This window comes from Capra hircus, chromosome 13, assembly GCF_001704415.2.
Source record: "Capra hircus breed San Clemente chromosome 13, ASM170441v1, whole genome shotgun sequence".
Lineage (NCBI taxonomy): Eukaryota > Metazoa > Chordata > Mammalia > Artiodactyla > Bovidae > Capra > Capra hircus.
In genome coordinates, this window is record NC_030820.1 from 41,409,478 (window position 1) to 41,431,186 (window position 21,709).

Consider the following 21,709-nt stretch of genomic DNA (forward strand, 5'->3'; position numbering starts at 1 on the left):
TGTATATATATATATATATACATATATTCATTTTCAGACTCTTTTCCTTTATAGGCTATTATAAAATACCTAGTATAGTTTCTTGTGATATACGGTAGATCCTTGTTGTTTATTTTATAAACTGTGTGGTATCTGTTAGTCCCAAATTCAAGGAACCTAATACTCTGTAAAATACACTGAGCGCCTGTCTACTGTGCTGCACATATGGGTCCAGGCCCTGCAGGCAGGGCAGAGAGAAAGCTTCCAGAAACACGCTGGTCGTCCAAGGTTTATGTTCCGGGGAGGGATAGCACATAATAAAAGCAAGACAATACAAACAAACAAATGGACTTCACTTATTTTTGCTAGATGGTGGTAAGGGCATCAGGGAAGAGGGGAAGGGGCTTCCCAGGAGAGTGGACCGCCAGGGATAGCCAGGAGAGACCTCACTAAGAGGATGATGACATTCGTAGAAGGGCCTGGAGGAAAATAGGGACCAGCCACACCCTACTGTGGGGAAGACAGTGTCAGAGGGACAGCAAAGCACAGGCAGAGAGTCAGAGGAGGGAGCCGGGGAAGAAGTGGGCAGGTAGGAGAAGCGTCCAGAGTGAGGAGAGGATGGGAGACCAGCTAGACTCTGAAGGCCACCTTGAAGGATTATAGCTCTGCCCTGAGATTACATGACCTGACTAGAGATTTAACAGGGCTACTTTGGTTTCTTCATTAAAACAAACAGGTAAAGTCAAGAGGCAGGGAGATGTCAGCCCAGGCAAGAGATCACAAGGGTAGGGGTGAGGGCATACATATATCCCCTTCAGTTACATAAACAGTAACGCTCCTCTGAAAGGAACTTTCAAAGGTTAGAACATCTGGTCCCCAGATAAACAAAGGAAAAGGTCTTTTTAGATAAGATCACTTTTTACATATTATTACTGGATCTGATCCTGGTTTTTCCAACAGTCATGTATGGATGTGAAAGTTGGACCATGGACCATAAAGGTGGCTGAGCCCTGAAGAACAGATGCTTTTGAACTGTGGTGTTGGAGAAGACTATTGAGAGTCCCTTGGACAGCAAGGAGATCCAACAATTCTATCCTAAAGGAAATCAACCCTGAATGCTCACTGGAAAGACCAATGCTGAACCTGAAGCTTGAATACTTTGGCCACCTGAAGCAAAGAGCCGACTCATTAGGAAAGACACTGATGCTGGGAAAGATTGAGGACAGGAGGAGAAGGGGACAACAGAGGATGAGATGGCTGGATGGCATCACCGACTCAATGGACATGAGTTCAAGCAATCTCCAGGAGATGGGGAAGGACAGGGAAGCCTGGTGTGCTGTAGTCCGTGGGGTCACAAGAAGTTAAGACACGACTAAGTGACTGAACAACAATGCTAACAGGACCCGAACCAAAAAAAAGAGGTGACCACTAATCCTCTTTTCTCCTCTCTTTTAAAATACATTATAATTCAGGGGCAAAGGCACTTTGAAAACAGAACATATCTTTCTTATCTAAATGTTTTAAAAAGAATTTTACAGCCAGATAGGATCTTTCAGGGCCATCTAAGCCAACAGCATCTACTTCATGGAACTGACTTGGAAGCATCCGCCTTAGAAACAAGTGGAGAGGCTGCACACCTTAGGTTCACGTGACTTGGCGTGGCTTGGACACCTTGGTCAAGATAGGAGAGCCCCTGGGGAAACAAACGTGCTTTGGGAGGGAAAGGTCCCCCACCTCAGGTCATCTGCAGGCTCAACGAGGCCTGAGACCCACATCCTGCCTGGTCAAAAGCCATGTCCACCTTCACTACAGAAAAACCCCTTCATGTAACCTCTCTTTTTTTCCAGGGGTAGAGGAAAGATTCTGCTTCTTGAATCAGTGTTGGAAAAGAGCCACCCCTTCTCGAAAAGAATTCTGATTTCATTTTGTGTACCTTCCCTGTGTAAAAGTATTATGTTAGAAAATGAGGAGTCTCTCAGGGTTTAGAAGTAACACTCCCACTGCCTCATTTCTCAGGGGACCACAACCAGTCATCAGGGTAAGGTATGGTTAGAAAGTCTCCACCAAGGTTTAGGCAAAGAAAAGCAGGCATTTCTATTTATCTGACATCTTTTTCAGTAACTTTTACTTCAACTTTCATTCCTTGTACTAAATTTATTTAAGCACATGAGTAAACAGCAAAGGTTACCCTTCTTAACTCCAAGTAATAGTAAGTCTTTTAATCACCACAGGCCCACTGTAGTAAGTGTTTTGCAGACACTAAAGCAGACACGCCTTTATGCCTAAACTTCAATCAGTATTTCAAGCTTTGCTCCCTTGGATCAACAGCCCCTCTCCCCCACCCCACCCACACAGCCAGCAGTTTTTCTAAGGGGAAGGCGGAGAGTCATGTCCTTCTTCAAAGTGATTTTAAAGTTATTTGCCTGGAAAGCAAACAAACAACACCTTCGTACATACCACTCCAGTTCTTGGCCATCTTGAACATGTTCGCAGCTCTGGTATACATTTCACAAGCCTCTTCTATTCTTGTGTTTCCTCTGAGAAAAATGTAAAGATGAGGTTAAGTTTTACAGTTAACAACCATCCATGTCCCTAAATATCCCTCAAGTAATGGACATCTACCAAGCACTTACGACATGCCAGACCAGTGCTAGAGAACCTTGCCAGCAGCTCGGACGGGACACTCTGATCACCCTTGCTGCCCCAGGTGAGGGAACCGAGGTCTAAGAGAGTAAACCCCACCCTGCTAGGATGCCAGAGTACTGAGACGCAAACACCGCTGTGGCAGGACCCAGGGCCTACACCCTCAAGAGCGTCCTTTCCATGCATGTGAACGGAAGTTTTACTTGTCCCGAGGAATGAGAAGTATATTTTTCAAAGGAGACTGAATTTTGAAGGATAAAGACATGTTGATGCTTTTAACGTCCAAGAGCACTGTTTGTGTTCAGACTTAAAAACAAAACCCGACGCAGGAGCAGCAATGCACCAGGCTGCTCAAGGGCTGCAATGCCTGGTGTGAAAGGGGCCGGGGGTCCAGCCCCCACACTGTGGAAATGCACTCTACAACATCCTGTGGGGGAACCTCATCGCTTTCAGAGTTTCCACTGCACCAAGCTGAGGCCTCTACGCCCACGGCTCCTCTGTCTCATGTGTCTACTCTATAAACAAGAAAGAATGAGAGAGAACCAGAACAAGAGGGGCTCAGCACAACACACACCACACGCCAAGGGGATCTCCCAGCGGGAAACGGATGGAAGGACTAAGCGAGGGCGAGGCCAAGGCTAACTGCAGTCTGGAGGGGGGACAGCCACGAAGCTTGCAGAGGGCAGGCACGGATCACGTGGGACTCTACCTGGGGCAGTCACCACCGAGTGTCTGACTCCAGACTAGTACTTTAATTTCTTTGGGTCTCCAATCTTGCATGTGTAAACTGAGAGTAATACACAGTCTATTAGTTCAGTTCAGTTCAGTTCAGTCGCTCAGTCATGTCCGACTCTTTGCAACCCCATGAATCGCAGCATGCCAGGCCTCCCTGTCCATCACCAACTCCTGGAGTTCACTCAGACTCGCATCCATCGAGTCTGTGATGCCATCCAGCCATCTCATCCTCTGTCGTCCCCTTCTCCTCCTGCCCCCAATCCCTCCCAGCATCAAAGTCTTCTCCAATGAGTCAACTCTTTGCATGAGGTGGCCAAAGTACTGGAGCTTCAGCTTTAGCATCATTCCTTCCAAAGAAATCCCAGGCTTGATCTCTGTCAGAATGGACTGGTTGGATCTCCTTGCAGTCCAAGGGACTCTCAAGAGTCTTCTCCAACACCACAGTTCAAAAGCATCAATTCTTTGGCGCTCAGCCTTCTTCACAGTCCAACTCTCACATCCATACATGACCACAGGAAAAACCATAGCCTTGACTAGACGGACCTTAGTCGGCAAAGTAATGTCTCTGCTTTTGAATATGCTATCTAGGTTGGTCATAACTTTTCTTCCAAGGAGTAAGCGTCTTTTAATTTCATGGCTGCAGTCACCATCTGCAGTGATTTTGGAGCCCCCAAAAAATAAAGTCTGACACTGTTTCCCCTCTATTTCCCATGAAGTGATGAGACCGGATGCCATGATCTTCGTTTTCTGAATGTTGAGCTTTAAGTCAACTTTTCTGGGTTATTATGAAGATCAGAAGAAATAATCCATGTGGAGCTGTCACTGTAGGGCTGGACCCAGAGTCAGTCAGGATGATCACTGTAACTAGATTCGTGTACTGAAGGCATACAAACTCTGGACTATTTGTATACCTCGTAAGTGATCTGTATCTAGAATATATAAAGAACCCTTACAACTCCATAACAAAAAGACTAATGATTCAAGTAAAAATGGACAAAAGATCTGAATAGACACTTCCCCAAAGCTTAAAAAAAAGATATAGCCAATAAGCCCTTGAAAAGATACTCAACATCATTAAACATCAGAGAAATGCAAATCAAAAGCACAAATAAGATAGCACTTTACTCCCACCAGGCTGGTTAGAATCAAAAGAGAGGACTAAGGAATGATAGGGAGGATGCAGGAAACTGGCGCTCTCGTTTACTGCCAGCACAAGTGGCAAACGGTATAAAAAGCTACCCTGGGTAGGTCTGGCAGCTGCGCAAAAGGTTACACATAGCTGCTGCATGACCCCAAATTCTGCACCAAGGCACATACCTAAGAGAGATGAAGACATTGGTCCACTCAAAAATTTGTACACTAATGTTAACAGAAGCATAGCTCATGATAGACAAAAGCAGACACAACCCAAATGTCCATCAACTGACAAATGATAAATGAAGGTGGTATACACACAGTGGAGCAGATCAGACAATAAAAAGGAATGATGTACGGAAGGACGCACTGATTGTGCTACAAAGCAGATGACCTTCACGACATCATGTGGAGTGAAGGGCCAGTCACAGGGGAGCCCACCATGCACTGGAAAGGGCTGCAGCAGGCTGGTTCTAGAGCTGGGAGTGCTGGAGAGAAATGGAGGGGGTGGGCAGGGCTTCTTTCTGGGGTGACGAAAACGTGCTAAAACCACTTGCTGTGCTAACTGCATCATTTCGCGAATATGCTTAAAAACTACTCAACTGGACACTCTGGACAGGTGAATAGTATGGTATGTGAATTACACCTCAATAAAGCTGTCTCCCTTTCCTCTAAAAAAATCCCCTTTGGGTGGGTATGTCATACAGCCAGGGACAGGATGGCAACAAACCACACCAACAATAAAGCGGCAGAAGGAGCAGACTTTTCGCTCACACCTTCACACTCGCTATTCTTCACTTCAAAGCTACATTTTTAAAAAGCTAATTATTGTGATGAACATTCCTAACTCAAGAAAGCTTTCAATCTTAGCCACAGCTCCTTGGAGCTAACAAAGGGCTTGCCACTGTCTGTGTCTTATTTTTCTAAAGTGTACCAGGAATCTTGAACTGTAATTACAGTGCAATCATTCTTATTAAAGGTTTCCAAATAAAACTAGCTTAATTAAAATGTACTTTATCCTATTATTTTCAGAAGCAGGTTCAGCTAAGAATAATAGAACGCCTACAGCATGCTGTCTCATGCTGCACATTTCCATGCGCTTTATGCCACCTTCAGCATTACAACGACCGCAAAAGATGACATCTCCGTGTTGTTGTCATCCAGTCACGAAGTCATGTCTGACTCTTTGTGACCCTATGGACTGCAGAATGCAGTCTCCATATTACAGAAGGGAAAACACTGTACCTGGAGATCAACGGCTTGTCATCCAGCCAAGGTCAGTGGTGGAGCGGACACCTGATGTCAGGTTCAGCTATCTTTACAAAACTAATGAGTGAACTCTGTGAGACTCAAGACCCTCACCTCTCACTTAACAGAATCACCAGAAAAATGCTGACATTAACAGCACCAGAGAACTCACTTGTCACAAACAGACACAACTTAAAGAATTCATGAAAAAATTATCACCCTGCTTATTTAACTTATACGCAGAGTACATCCTGAGAAACGCTGGGCTGGAAGAAGCACAAGCTAGAATCAAGATTGCAGGGAGAAATATCAATAACTTCAGATATACAGATGACATCACCCTTATGGCAGAAAGTGAAGAAGAACTAAAGAGCCTCCTGATGAAAGTGAAAGAGGAGAGTGAAAAAGTTGGCTTAAAGCTCAACATTCAGAAAACTAAGATCATGGCATCTGGCCCCATCACTTCATGGCAAATAAATGGGGAAACAGTGAGAGACTTTATTTTTTGGGGCTCCATGCAGCCATGAAATTAAAAGACGCTTACTCCTTGGAAGGAAAGTTATGACCAACCTAGACAGCATATTAAAAAGCAGAGATGTTACTTTGCCAACAAAGATCCGACTAGTCAAGGCTATGGTTCTTCCAGTGGTCATGTATGGATGGATGTGAGAGTTGGACTCTAAAGAAAGCTGAGCAACAAAGAATTGATGCTTTTGAACTGTGGTGTTGGAGAAGACTCTTGAGAGTCCCTTTGACAGCAAGGAGATCCAACCAGTCCATCCTAAAGGAGATAGTCCTGGGTGTTCACTGGAAGGACTGATGCTGAAGCTGAAACTCCAATACTTTGGCCACCTGATGTGAACAGCTGACTCATTTGAAAAGAGGCAGGACGGAAGAGGATGAGATGGTTGGATGACATCACCAACACAATGGATATGAGTTTGGGTAGGCTCTGGGAGTTGGTGTTGGACAGGGAGGCCTGGTGTGCTGCAGCTCATGGGGTCGCAAACAGTCAAACATGACTGAGCGATTAAACTGAACAAATTTACTTTTAAGTCACTCCAAATGCCTACTGTGTTCTATACCTGTGAAAACTGATTTTTGTGAGTTTTAAAGAAAAACAGTTTTGACTGACTCTTATCCATAGCCCTTAGAACTGAGGTAGAAGATTCATGAAAACAGAAACAAGTTTCAGTGAGGAGTCTACACTATAACTGATACAGTACAGCACGTGGGGGGCTTCCTGGGTGGCTCAGTGGTAAAGAATCCGTCTGCCAGTGCAAGAGACACAGAAGATTCGGGTTCAATCTCTGGGTCAGGAAGATTGCCTGGAGAAGAAAACGGCAACCCACTCCAGTATTCTTGCCTGGGAAATCCCATGGACAAAGGAGCCTAGCGGGGCTATAGTTCATAAGGCCGCAGAAGAGTGGGACACGACTTAGCAACTAAACAACAACAGCACATGGCACTAAGAAAATAACATTCTTACCAAGGAGGTCAAAATGCTGAGAAAAGGACATTTAACTGCAGGCTGGAAAAATCTGATTGCCTGACACCCCCACCCCAGGTTCCGCAGAGGAGATGAGGTGAGAGCGGCACGCGCCCCTCCAACCCGGCCCCCATCGCTCAGGAGACCAGAACAGCAGAGCTGGGTCCAAGCCCCTGACTCTCCTCCCTGCCCCTTCCTGTTTAGGAGGGAAAAACTCAGCCTGGGAAAATCACACCCTATTAGTCCAGAGAGCGCAGATGACATCTACACACAAAAGACTATTAACCCCTCACTCATCCAAAATCTTGCATTTTCCTCATGATGAGTGAAAGCTATCTGGAAGCCCCAGGAAACTGTAACTGAGCACATGGGCGGTGAGGGTGGGGAGACACCAAGGCAAGGGCCGTGGGCACCAACGGCTCATGGTGCCTGTAACTGCTTGACTCAAATCCTTTGCTTTTTCACAAACCAGTAACAAGAGGTGTGGCTGCAAGGAGGTAGGTTTTGGAGTCGGACTGCCGACAAACACGCGAGTATCCATCAGCTCCCGACCCTTTGCCCCAGATCCACAGCGCTCCCAGAGCAGCCGGCAGAAGCCGAGCGGGGGCTCAGCCTCGACCACCATGTGCTCTGCCTTGGACCCTGCGATTCCATCTTCTGAGAAAGTCTCACTTTATTTCTATTTAACAAAAAAAGAATCAGATTCTAGAATGCAGGAAACAATCTGAGACGTTTAAGACGTGTCTGACCAAAGTATTTGCATTTAAGTATAACTTCTTGAAATAAAGTTACAAGAACAGGTACAGCACATAAAGCTGGTGGGACTTTTATCTGGTAATAGCTCCAGACGAGGGGTCAAGCATGACGAGGGGTCACGCCTCCTGTAGAGGGGAGATATGTATAGACTGGATCTTTTAATAAAACAAACCGAGATACTTAAACATTACAAGGAAGCTAAGAATAGGAATTACTGGATAAACTCAGAAATGACTCACACACAACATGACTTGTCAAGAGAAACTTTTATATTTAATTTCAGTCTTCATAAAACTTTAATTTTTTTAAACAGAATTTAATCATTGAGACCTGAGATTCCTATAGGACAATTGTAGCTGCCTAAATACAAAAACACGTCCTTGTATCTTCTGGAACCACACAGATCAACAAGGAGTGGATGTAACCAATGGATTGGATCCACTCAACGAATTGGAGACCATTGAGTCAGAAGTCAACAAGATTTCATTTAAGAAAGCTGGGGCAGTAAAAACCCTGAACCAGCAGAGCTAGAGGCTTCCCAGGTGGCGCTAGTGGTAGAGAACCCCCCTGCTGATGCAGGAGACACAAGAGACACAGGTTCGATCCCTGGGTCAGGAAGATCCCCTAGAGGAGGGCATGGCAACCCACTCCAGTACTGTTGCCTAAAAAATCTCATGGACAGAGGAGCCTGGCAGGTGACAGTCCATAGGGTCGCTCAGAATCAGACACAACTAAAGGGACTTAGCATGCACGCAACAGAGCTAGGGAGACAGCCCCTGCTAGCAATCAGGAGGGGACACCTGGACACAAGAGGGGGTGCAGCAGGGTCCCACAAGCGCAGTTCACAGGCAGCAACACCCCTTCAGAGAAGGGCTGCAGTGTGGGATTCAGGAGGCAAGTATGAGACCTGGAGGGCATGGGGGCCTGGAAGGGGGCCCTGGCTAGAGTGTCAGGCTCCAGAAGATGTGCTTCCAGGGGAGGGAAGGAGAGAGGAGGCTTGGCAGTTAGTGAAATAAAGCAGAGCTGGAAATAAACTCAGGGTTTTGGGAAACAGGGGAGGCAGAACTAGAGTGGCAGCAAGCCCCAACCCAGCCCCCAAATTCTAGCCATCAAGGAAACCACACCAATGTATGGACAGAAGGTGCTGTGAAGGTAACGTGAATTTAAGAGAAAGAACACTCCCAGTGTTGGCCCTTCCCCAGGTGAGCGGTCTGCAGTGACCCTCTCTCATGACGGGCCTCGCAAGGGCACCATCTGAGCTCGCAGTCAGGCACGTGCTCCTTGACACACTCACAATCACTCTGGACCAGACACCCATTCTGCCTTCACGTTCAGTACTGTAGTCAATGAATTATATGAGACAGTCAACCCTCTACTATAAAACAGGCTCTGTGCTAGATTGTTTCGCCCAGCTGTAGGCTAATGGAAGTGCTCTGGCAGGCCAGGTAGGTGTGTTAAACACATTTTCGACTTACAATGGGTTTATGGGGACATAACCCTACTGTAAGCAGAGAGAGACCTATACAAATACCGGAATCCCCCTGACACACACACACCCTGAATAGAGGGGTAAGTAGAGCACATTCACTGACTGGCATACAGGGAGGTAATGCATGCTTCCCAGGGCAGACAAAACACCAGATTCCCAAGCAAGGAAATCAGGCAGAAGGTACTAAAGAAGATTCACAGGGCAATAGCATGCTCCTCTGGTGACAGAAGCACAGACGACCCAGGCAGCTTCTGCTCCCACTCCCCCCCTCCCAGTCAGCCCTGGCCACTGTGCCCGGACTGGATGAGGGAGGGGAGATGCCCTCTCCCTGGGGCCGGGCAGCACAGGCCACGTGGCCACAGGCATCAGATAATCCTCTTAACTAACACGCCCTAGAACAGGCAATCACAAACAACAAGAAAGCAAAGACTGCTACCCTGGCATCAGAGGAGGTAGAATTGGGCTCAAAAGTATCAAATGAAATAGAGAAATTCACTTCATAATACTAAATACAATTCAAATGAAAGTATACTGGTTGTGAACATCTAGGCACCCAAACATGGCAGCCATCTTTATAAAGCAAAAATCACAGGAATCCTGAAAGCCAAAATAATCTTGAGAAAAAAGAACACAACTGGAGGGCTCACAGTTCCTGATTTCAAAACTTACTGCAAAGCTATAGTAATCAAAACAATGTGGTACTGGCAATAAAGACAGACACACAGACCAGTGGACTAGAATAGAAAGCCCATGAACAAATCTTTGCATTTATGGTCAAATGATTTTCAACAAAGGTATCAGAATATTCAACAAGGAAGAGGCAGTCTTTTCAACAAACTGTGCTGGGAAAATCGAATACTGATTTGCCAAAGGATGAAGCTGGAGCCTTACGTATGGTGGTGGTGGTGGTGTAGTCGCTAAGTCGTGTCTGACTCTTGCCACCGCATGGACTGTATGCAGCCTGCTAGGCACCTCTGTTCACAGGATTTCCCAGGCAAGAGTGCTGTAGTGGGTTACCATTTTCTTTTCCAGGGGACAATCCCCACCCAGGAATCAAACCCAGATCTCCCACTATGCAGGCAGATTCTTTACTGACTGAGCTATGAGGGAAGCTCCAGCCTTATGCATAGCCTTATGTGAAAATAAACTCAAAATGGATCAAGGACCTAAATGTGACACTTAAAACAGCAAAAACTCTTAAAAGAAAACAGAGCAAAAGCTTCATGACACTACATTTGCCAATAGTATCTTGGATATGACACTAAAGGCACAGGTTAAAAAAAAAAAAAACAGACAAACTGAACTTCATGAAAATTAAAAAAAAAAAACTGTGCATCAGACACTATTCAGAGAGTAGAAAGGCAACATACAGAATGGGAGAAAATATCCCCAAATCACATACCCGATAGGGGATTAACATCAAGAATATATAGCAAACTCCTAAAACTCAATAACAAAAACAAACAGTCAATTCAAAAACGGATAGCCAATGAGAATTTGCTGTATAGCTCAGGAAATTCAAACAGGGGCTCTGTATCAACCTAGAGGGGTGGGATGGGAAGGGAGATGGGAGGGAGTTTCAAAAGGGAGGGGATATATGTATACCTATGGCTGATTCATGTTGAAGTTTGACAGAAAACAGCACAATTCTGTAAAGTAATTATCCTTCAATAAAAAAATAATTTAAAAAAAGGACAAAGGACTTGAATAGCCATTTCTCCAAAGAACATATATGAATGGCCAATAGGCATACGAAAAGATGCTCAACATCATTAATAATTAGGGAAATGCAAATCAAAGCTACAATGAGATATAACCTCAGACTTGTTAGAATGGGCATTATTTATAAAATACCAAGTGCTGGAAGGAAGCATGTAAAGAAATTAGAATCTGTGTGCATTGTTGGTAGGAATGTAAAATGGTACAACCGCCACGGACACCAGTATGGCAGTTCCTCAAAAAATTAAAAATGGGATTACTACATAATCCAGCAATTTCATTTTGGGGCATATACACGAGAGAATGAAAAGCAGGCTCTGGAAGAGATACCTGTACAATCATGTTCATGGTTGAAACGAATAATTTCCTTAAAAATACAATTTACCAAAACTGACCTCAGTAGAGATAGGAAGTTTAAACATTTAAACATTTCCAGGGGAAAAAAGAAAAGTATCACGGACATTAACACCAAAAAGCCCAACATGACTTCACTCAAGAGGATTCGATTTAAAAATGCAGAGACCAGAGCATGGGGAAAAAAAAAAAGAAAAACTTACAAATTGTTTTTATGAGGCCCCTGTGACATCAGTGCTTCAATCTGAAAAAGACTATACACACACTGCAAATAAAAGAACTTGAAATAAAATAATTTAAAACAGTATCCAACTGTCCATTATAAAATTCATACATTATAATTCAGGGGGTTATTCAAGGGATGCCAGGACAGTTCAGTATGAGGATATTCCTTGGTTAACGTACTAATAACTAAAGGAAAAAAGTCATGCTTACCTCACAGTTATTGAAAAGGCCTTAAAATATAAGTCCTTCATTCAATCCATAATGAAAACACCCATTAAAACAAGAATTAGCAGATACCTCCTTACTGTGAAAAACATGTATTTTAATCCAATAAAGTACTGATCTATTAACTTGTTAGATTTTAATTAACATTCCTAAGATAAGTTCTATTAATATTCAAATAGACACGATTAACATTCTGAAATTCTGCTTACAAAATCTCCTTACTGTGAACTCCTACGTATCACTCACCAAAAATTCTTAAGATACAAAAGTCTTGCTGATTTTATACGCTAATCAAATGAACTCAAAATGAAAGCATAAAAATGAGTTATAAAGTCTCCTATAACTAGGATGATCCTCTGTCCTGGTTGCAGGGACACTCCTGGTTTATACTCATCTTGGCATCTCAAAAATATCCCAGTTTGAGCACTACCTTCACGGTCACTCTATAACTCACAGATACAGGGAAATATCTGAAAAAAGTCTAAAGTAGAATTATATAAAGTTTAAATGCTATTTACATATAAAAGATAGTATTTAGAGATTGAGGAATCATGAAAATCAGGTGAAGATGCACTGTCATGGAAGCCATACTACCTTCTTCACTTTCAGCACAACCAACAAACAGTATCTAAAATTAGTAAGGTAGCAGAAGTATTCTCAAATTATTTAGAATCATGGTAGCAACCATCAGAAGAATCAAAAGGAAAGTTAAAAACAATTACCTCTGCTGATTAAGATTTAGGAGCATGAGGATTCAGGGAAAACTCTACTTTTCAACTGAAACTGTTCTGTGCTCCTTGCCATTTCCTACCATATGTAGCTGCTACATTTACAACTAACAGGTACTGAAGGAAACACAGAAGAAAGAAACATGGACTCCCCTTCATTTTGTTACCTTTGTTCTTCAAACTAAACAAAAGAGCACAAGAAAACAAATCAGCATGTGTAAGGCATTCACTGGAGTCCCCTGAAGGCCCAGGGAGGTGCTGGGCCACAGCCAGCAAACAAGGTAGACCTCCAGGCCCTTACACCCAGGAGCCGCAGGCCACCACAGTCCTGGTCCTCCTTACCACTGGTAAAGGACTCTGCACCTCACAGGGCTCACAGGAACTAAAGAATATGGGGAACACTGCAAAAATGCAAACAGAAAAAGGCCAATCATGATTATCATTTGATGTATGAAATAACTTGACATTAAAAATCAAAAAACCAAATGATTATAATACAGCTCTGCGCAGCACCTCATTCAATCCTTACAGCTCTGACAAGTAAATTCTTTCCCTCTGCCCATGCGAAAGCTAAAAAAAAACAGAATCTCTGAGTACGATTTGCTTGGCCAGGGTCACCAAGCCAGTAAACTAGAATCTGTATTTGGTCTTCTTACATATATATACACACATACACACACACAGCGTGTGTGTACATATTATTATGGCTCACATATACATTATATAATACATAACAGGTTATTCTATTATTACATAAAAATGTATTAAATATATATATTTCTTACACTATACCACCTGTCTCTAAATCTGAGCTTAATAATAAGTTTTTTTTTTTAATTCAATCTGCATCTGAATATCTACTGTAACTGAGGTGGACCTAAACGCTTTACAACTGCCATCATATGTCCCCATCATAATTTGGCAAAATTTAAACACAGTCTTTGCCAAAATAAAGCTGAGTGAAAAATACTGAGAATTAATGACCCACAATGCTTAAGAAATACTCCCAATTTTCACAAGTAGCTAAGAAATATAGATTCAGTTATTTCTGAGCAAACCTATAAGAGGCTTCCCAGATGGCGCAGCGGAGAAGGCAATGGCACCCCACTCCAGTACTCTTGCCTGGAAAATCCCATGGACGGAGGAGCCTGGTGGGCTGCAGTCCAGGAGATCATAAAGAGTCAGACATGACTGAGGATGCACACAACCCTATATGGCCTTTCATTAAATTTACTTTGACACGGCCAGATTTATAGCTCTTTACAAGCTTTGAGCCTGGGGAACATTCAAGAGCATGGGAAGATAGGGTTAACCACCCAGAACCTGCTCCCACAGTCAATCTTAAGCCACTCTCTTCCACAGGCAGTGTTCCCCACTGTGGTCTCCTATAACAGGATGGCAGATACAGTACAGGCTGTAGAAATGCTAAGCCATCTTGCTGTCAGATCTAGGTCGGCTGATCATCAGTTCATTAAGATGGTAAACTAAAATTTGATGTTGACTACAAAATTCAATAGCTCATCTTTGGAAACAAAATCAAAGCACAGCCCTTTCAGTGGCAATTTTGCTACACTAAGCTAAGCCAGGGAAGGAGTTAAGTTTTAATTGAATTCCACGACTCCAAGAACACATCACTGTTATCTGTCAGTCAAGCAGAAAGACTGACCATCATGACAGCAGTTTCTTGTGATGGCTCAGCAGGTCCTTTCCTGCAGGGGAATGTGGGAAAGACCAGCAAGGAACACAGACATCTCACGGGTGAGCCTGAACTTGTGCCTTACGTACAGAAGAATGTATGACTGACTTCTTCATATTTTCAGCTAATTTTACTGAAAGCAACAAAAAAGGAAGAGCCACAGAAGAGCAGTGAGAAGGCTGCATTGCCACAAAACTAGCACAGTGTGTGGGTCGACACTGAGCAAAGGGGATCCACTCTTACACAGGTTTTAATCTGCAGTTGGGTTAACCAGCCCCAGGCGTGAAACATTTGCAGTAAAGTAGGTTGAGCGCCTGTAACAGCCTCCAGTGCCCCAAACAGCATCACCTGCCCCCAGTAAAGTGCTGTCAGCTCTTACACAGGTGGGCTCAGTGACACCAATACGTGGGTATGTGCTGTTAACTTAGGAATCAGACATGCAGATGGACTGCACTGTGGTTTAAAGCCAGGAAAAATTCTCTGGCTAAGGGAGCTAGGGCAGAGAGGATTAACACAGGTATCCCAGCCCAGAAAGCTGAAGACAGGTGCAAGTGATGCCCAACGTAAAGTAAGATTCTGAACACCTAAAACTGACACAGAATCTGTCTTCCCACTGTCACTGACAGAAAATCTAGCTGTTGGCTTCAAAGAATTATGTAACGCTATTAAAGCTCAAAGAACTCTGAGTACCCTTCTTCCCCAAGCTTTTCCAGAGACAAGCATTACTAAAACCACAGTACTCCACAGTATAAATAACCCTTATGTGGTGCAAAGCTCTTTCAAATATTGATATTTTACTTCATTAAAAGCCCAAGGATGCAATTCCAAAAAGTCTCTGACTCTGAAATCCTGGCAAAGTCAACTTCATCTGTTTGGTTCTCTGTTTCCTTGATAAATAACAGGGCCTGATCATTCTGATGAAGATGCTAATAATCCTCATCTTTAAGACTAAACATTTTACAAGCATATATTCTTGGAACCTTCACTCACTTCTCTTACACTCATCTTACAGCACAGAAAACTGAGGCATGGAGAGGCTAAGGAACTTGCCCCTGGTCCCAGAGCAAGGACAGTACACCGACCTGCTGGATCTACGTCAGTCCTAAGACGCAATGACTTCCGTGAAAACTGAGGCTGAATGCTGAGGATGAAGTCTTCCTACAATGCTCCACAACGAAACAGATGATCAACAGTCAAGAAGAAAGAAAAAAAAAAGACGTTTCTCTAAAGACAAAACACATTTCTAAAATCCTTTTAGGATTACTGGTTCAAGATGTGGTCAGATTTCACAAGAAGCACAACCAACACCTCTTCATCGAAAGGAGCCAGACGAGCATCCCTCTGAGAATCATCAAGTGCTGTCAGGCGCTTTTTCCTCTGCCGATTAGATTCTCTTCCAGGGATGCGAATCCACACTGGAAATGCTGTGCCATTAAGATCACCTCCCAGCTCGAGGTGCTAGGACATTAAATTTTACTGGAATAAACTGTAATTGTTTTGTGAACCAGAGAAAGGAGTTACTGCTTGGTGTTAAGGTCAGGTATAAGACAGGGTTCCTTATAGTACTGTCGTAACGTTTAAAGGAGTACAAATTTGTGATTCATGGCTATACTCTAAACCACACATCATATGATAAATTTAGAAACCACCAGGGATAAATGCCTTAGAGAAGGCAATGGCAACCCACACCTATACTCCTGCCTGGAAAATCCCATGGATGGAGGAGCCTGGTAGGCTGCAGTCCATGGAGTCACTAAGAGTGGAGCACAACTGAGTGACTTCACTTTCACTTTTCACTTTCATGCATTGGAGAAGGAAATGGCAACCCACTCCAGTGTTCTTGCCTGGAGAATCCCAGGGAGGGGGAAGCCTGGTGGGCTGCCGTCTATGGGGTCGCTCAGAGTCGGACACGACTGAAGCGACTTAGCAGCAGCAGGGATAAATGACTAGAGAGGTTCTTGAGGCAGGAACCGTTACCTTCCTGCATCTTTGCATCCTATATTACGCGCCCTGCATAAAACCTGCTTTTAAGCTTCCTGGAGATTATCAACACTGGTAAAATATCACAACTCAAACAACGAAGGTGACAAAACAAGGAGATTCCAAACTGAATTTGCAAATGCTCTGGGTGTTGGCCAAGGGTCTTTCGCTTTCATAAGAAAATACGGAAAACCACCAGGAATTTTCTGCCTCCCTCATCCTAAACAGCTGAATCATTCACCTACTCAACCAGCCAGAATTCTTCCAAGAAACGTCAGTGCAGGCTCTGCTTTTTGGGAAGTCCGAATTTAAGACCTTCCCTAGGAGGGGGCAGAAGAATTACAGGAATTGAACGGGATTTCCAAGAGACGCAGACTTCGAGGAGCTGCGTTATCCCTAAGCCAACCGGAGACCCTGGCTATCACAACAATTTCTGGCGAAGCAATGGCACCGGGTTGAGAGCACGTCCTCACTCACCCCACGGCTATTACCAGTGCGCTTGGCGCAAGGCGCGCGGGCACAGGGCGGCGGACTGCGGGCCGGGCGCCCGATCAGGGGTCTGGGGCCCGCCTCTCCCCTGAGCTTCACGCCCACGCGGGACTCCAGAGAGGGGCGGGCCGACTCCAGGCGAAAGAACAAACCTGTGTGGCCGCCGCGGCGTCACGCACACTCGTGCTCGGCCAGTGGGACCCGGGACCCGCCACCCGTGCGGGGGGTGGGGCGGGGGGGGGCGTGGGTGGGCCCCCTCCGAGGGGCCTAGAAGATCTCGGAAGGGCATGTAGGGGGCCCTGGGGTCGTCCTGAAGGGTTCTAGTGGGCGCGTGGGGCTCCGGAGATTCTAGGGGGTCCCTGGAGGCAAGGTGGGAGATTCCGGGGATTCTAGGGGGTCCCTGGAAGCAAGGTGGGGGGCTCCGGGGATTCTAGGGGTCCCTGGCAGCAAGGTGGGGGGCTCCGGGGATTCTAGGGGTCCCTGGCAGCAAGGTGGGGGGCTCCAGGGATTCTAAGGGGTCCCTGGAGGCAAGGTAGGGGTCTCCGAGGGCCCTCCGAGGGTCCTAGGGCCATCCCTGGAAGGGTGTGGGGGCTTCGGGGATCCTAGAGGATCCCTGGAGGGCGTGGGGGTGCTCCGGGGATTCCAGGGAGTCCCTGGAGGCAAGGTGGGAGACTTTGGGGATCCTAGGGTATCCCTGGAGGGCGTGGGGGCCCTGCGGCATCCTGGGGACCCCAGGGGACGCCGAGGAGACCTAGGGGAATTTCTGGAGGGTGTGTGGGGATTAGAGGGCCCCCGGGGCGCTCTGGGGGCCCCCGGGCAGGGACGGAAACCCTCCCCGGGGCACGTGCGGTCCGGCGCTCACCCAAACAGCCCTCGGAGGAAGGAGTGGGAGGCCTTGACTCGCTTCTCGGCCTCGGCCATCAGCTGCACTGCCTCTCTCTCCTTCCCCGCGTTGTCCATGTCGCCAGCCTCACTCCCCGCCACAACCTCCTCAGCAGGCCGGACGCGCCGCCCGCACCTCCCAGTCCTCTCGCAGCGGCCGGGCGCAGAGGCGCGGCGCGCGGCCTCTCGGGAGTTGTAGTCCAGGCGGTGCCACGGCCGTCCTCTCGCAGCGGCCGGGCGCAGAGGCGCGGCGCGCGGCCTATCGGGAGTTGTAGTCCACGTTCGGTCCGCGGGAGCCTGCGAGACGTCCCCTCTCGTTTCCTGAAGGGCGCAGAGCCGGCCGGCAGCTGGAACCTGGAGGCGGGTGCCTGACTTTCTCCATAGGACCTACGGACCAGGAGAGCTTTTGGCCTTTAAAGATGCGGGAGATAGAAAAGGGCCCGCGGTTTCCAGGGAAGACGGCCTGAAACAGCAGCATCCCGTTGCATCAGGAGTCCTTGCCCAGGACGACCGACCGTGGCCAGGGGTTGGTCCGGGGGCGCGGGATAACGGAGCGGGCGAGGACACGGCGGGTGCCCGCAGGAAACCTCAACCGCACGCGAACTCCGCGAGCGATGCAGGGCGGCCACGGGAAACGGGCCCTAACCCTGCGAGGGTCACGCGCCCACCGCTCAGCTCCAGGGAGGACCCAGTTTATCTGAAGAGCCAGACAGTTAAGAAGGAAGCATTTGCCCCGAGACAAATTCACAGTTGGTTTTCGGTCTCCATGTAAATGTCTGTCTTCTTCCCTGGTTACCAAAGACTTCCATATATAGGATCTGTGCATAATCCTCTATTGACTGAATTCTTTTCAATGGACGCGAGCCATTGAGCTCTCTTATTCTTGACATAATGCTGGCCACAGTGTGCAGTGGATTTCTTAGGACACAGTTCTGCCTGCCAGGACGACGTCTATTCTCCTAGGAGAAGTATTCATAGACAGACGCTCTCCTGTGCCAGTGATTTCCCGGCTTGTCCCAGAGGGAGTTATTCTGTAATGCAAAGTCTAGACCGTTTATATTTGGGAATACTAAAGCAAAGATAGTGATGCGATTATGAAAGTCACTACCAAAGGAGAACTTGTGACAGCTTCAAACTATTAATACATACACTGTGGGCACTGACACACAAAATACATCTAAGAAAATGAAGCCTGTCTTGACAGAGCAAGGCAAATGGGGTCAAACTCCTAGAAAGAAAGGTCACTAAAGCATGTCACAGTTCCTACAGTGCAGGCACTTCAGAGGCAGAAGGAAGCCTTAGATTCTCAGGTGGAGTTTATTTATTTTAACTACATCCATTATTTTGACTTCAAAAAACTAATTTGGAGCAGGATTGGGAAAGGAGGAGGCAGGAAATTAGAGGCAATACTCAATGTGGAGTAAAGAGAAAAACTGCAAAAAGTGGGCATGAGCATCTGAGAAGCAGAGCAGCCTCTGTGGATTTGGTGGTGGGACCAACCCAGAAGCTCCAAGGGCAGCATCAGCGTGTTGATTAAAGCAGTTCCCAAAGGATGTTCAAGAAATACCGATCCCTAACCCCCTAGCTCTCTGTGTCGGCATCTTCTGAAGCTGGAGACTAGGAAGTATGTGTTTAAGAAACACGTAGGAAATTGACTGGTAGACATGGAATGGTGAGGAGTGGGATGAACTGTGAGAGTGGGATTGATGTACGTGCACTGCTGTGTGTAAAACAGGGAGCAGGAAGCTGCTGTATAACACAAGGAGCTCAGCTTGGGGCTCTATGACGGCCTAGATGGATGGGAGGCAGAGGGTGGGAGGGAGGCCCACGAGGGAGGGCATATATGTATACAGCTAGCTCATTCACTTTGTTGTACAGCAGAAACTGACACAACATTGTTAGAACAACTATATGCCTATCAAAGAAGAAAGAACACTACCATTCTAGAGCATCCAGTTCATGCATCGAGTGTAACATATCAGTTCACCATTGTGGCATATTTGAGTTTTGTCACATTTGGCTGTTACCAAAATACTCAAGTCCATCCCAAGATACAAGAAAGTCTTTCCCAGAAGCAGTCACGTGGACCTGGCTGCTCTAGGGTGTGGAGTCTCTTCCCCTCCATGCTCTGCACAGGTGACAGGATCAGGAAACGTGTGATGCCTGTTGCCCCGGATTCCATACTTGCTGCTGTGCCTACTCCTTAACATCTCTTTGTAACCAAATCAATTCCAGGGTACTTTTGCGGTCGTTTGTGGACCTGGGCAGAGCAGGAGACCTTGGCATGCCTGACGCTCATGAGGACAAGACCATGCTGCTCTCGTTACAAATCAATGTACTTCTCGTCGTCTATTTAGTGCCATGTTTTCCCCACTTTGTACTTCCTGTTGGTGATTTCACTATTTAAACTGTCCCCCAAGCACCACGCTGAAGTGCTGTCTAGTGTCTTCAAGGGAGAAGGCTGGACTGTGCCCTCCAGAGAAAACACGTGTGTTGGATGAGCTTCATTCAGGCATGAGTTGTGGGGCTGTGGGCTGTGAGTCCATGTTAACAAGTCACTGAGATGTCAAATCAAATGAAATATGTTGTGTGCAAGAAGGTTACATACTGATGGGTGACCAACACGGGAAGCAAACCTGCATTTACCTGGGGGTTGAAAGGTGGGGCAGGATGATGGTTCAGTCTTTGTTAATTCAGGATCTCTACTGACTTTACAGAACTACCTCTAATGGTGAAACTCGACCACTTTGGGAGGGTGTCTGGTTGACAATGAAGTCAAATCAGGGAATCTCTCTTCCCATTCCCCAAAAGAAATGGACAAAAAAAAATAAAAATAATCTATCAACTCTTCCCGAGAATGAAAGCAGGGAAATCTCTCCATGTCAGACCACCTTACCCCCAGCCCCACTCACCAGCCACCTCCTGGTGCTGTCTGCTCTGTGGTTCTGACCTGTACGGACTGCATCCATGGGGCCATGACCTCTGACTTCCTGTTGTGTTTGGCCAAAAGATGCCCAGCCAGAGGTGGAGGGCAGAAGGTAAGAAACATCATGGCAGTTTTCCTTGGTCTCCTGGTCAGGTGCCCATCTGAGGCTCCCTTCATCCTGCAGGAAATGACAGTCCTGTGCCCTGGGTTCCTTTGCCCACAGCACTTCAGGTACCCCCATAAGTAAGCCCTCCTTTTGCTAGTGTGTCCTGCAGGGACCCAGATAGACATGCTCCCCGGGTCGTTGTCTGAAGCCCATATAACCTTAAAACCCAGAACAGAAAAGGTCAGTGTGAGAAAGGACAATTTGGAGCCAGTCTCACTTATGAACATGGATACAAAAATTCTAAACAAACATTAGTAAACACACCATGCAAAAAAAGAAAATCTTGATAGTTATGAACATAAATATGAAATGCTGAACTTTAAAACTTTAAGAAGTTTTAAGTGAAAATACAGGAAAATAGCTTTATGACCTTAATTTCCTAAATAGACATCAGAACTGCAAACTGTAAGAGAAAAAATTGATACATTCACTCCATTAAGGACCTCTATAGCTCAAACAGGAAAGAATATGCCTGCAATGCAGGAGACCAGGGTTCGATCCCTGGGACGGGAAGACCCTCTGGAGAAGGGAATGGCAATCCATTCCAGTATTCTTTACTGGAGAGTCCCATGGACAGAGAAGCATGGCTGGCTACATTCTGTGGGGTCACAAAGAGTCGGACAAGACTTGAGCGACTAACACACACACACACACATCATTAACAGTAAAGATGTATTTTTACCAACTTAGCATAGCTCAAACAGAAAGAAGAAACCACAACCCAGGAAAGGATATTTGCAGCACACCTACCCGCAAATCATTATTATTAAGGATAAAGAAATTACAAATCAGTGGAACACTGACAACCAAATAGAAAACACGGGCAAAGAACTTGAAGACTTGAAG

The 21,709-nt window shown here is 45.9% G+C and overlaps 1 protein-coding gene across 1 annotated transcript in view; it reads right to left on the minus strand.

The window, feature by feature from the left end:
• NAPB (NSF attachment protein beta) overlaps window positions 1-17,941 on the minus strand; it is a 35,294-nt gene extending 17,353 nt beyond the window's left edge. Inside the window, exons 1-2 of the mRNA XM_018057280.1 lie at window positions 17,752-17,941; window positions 2,437-2,516 (exon numbers count right to left, since the gene is read on the minus strand). Coding sequence (XP_017912769.1) covers window positions 2,437-2,516; window positions 17,752-17,849 — 178 coding nt within the window. The 5' untranslated portion in view covers window positions 17,850-17,941. The remainder of the gene's footprint in view (window positions 1-2,436; window positions 2,517-17,751) is intronic.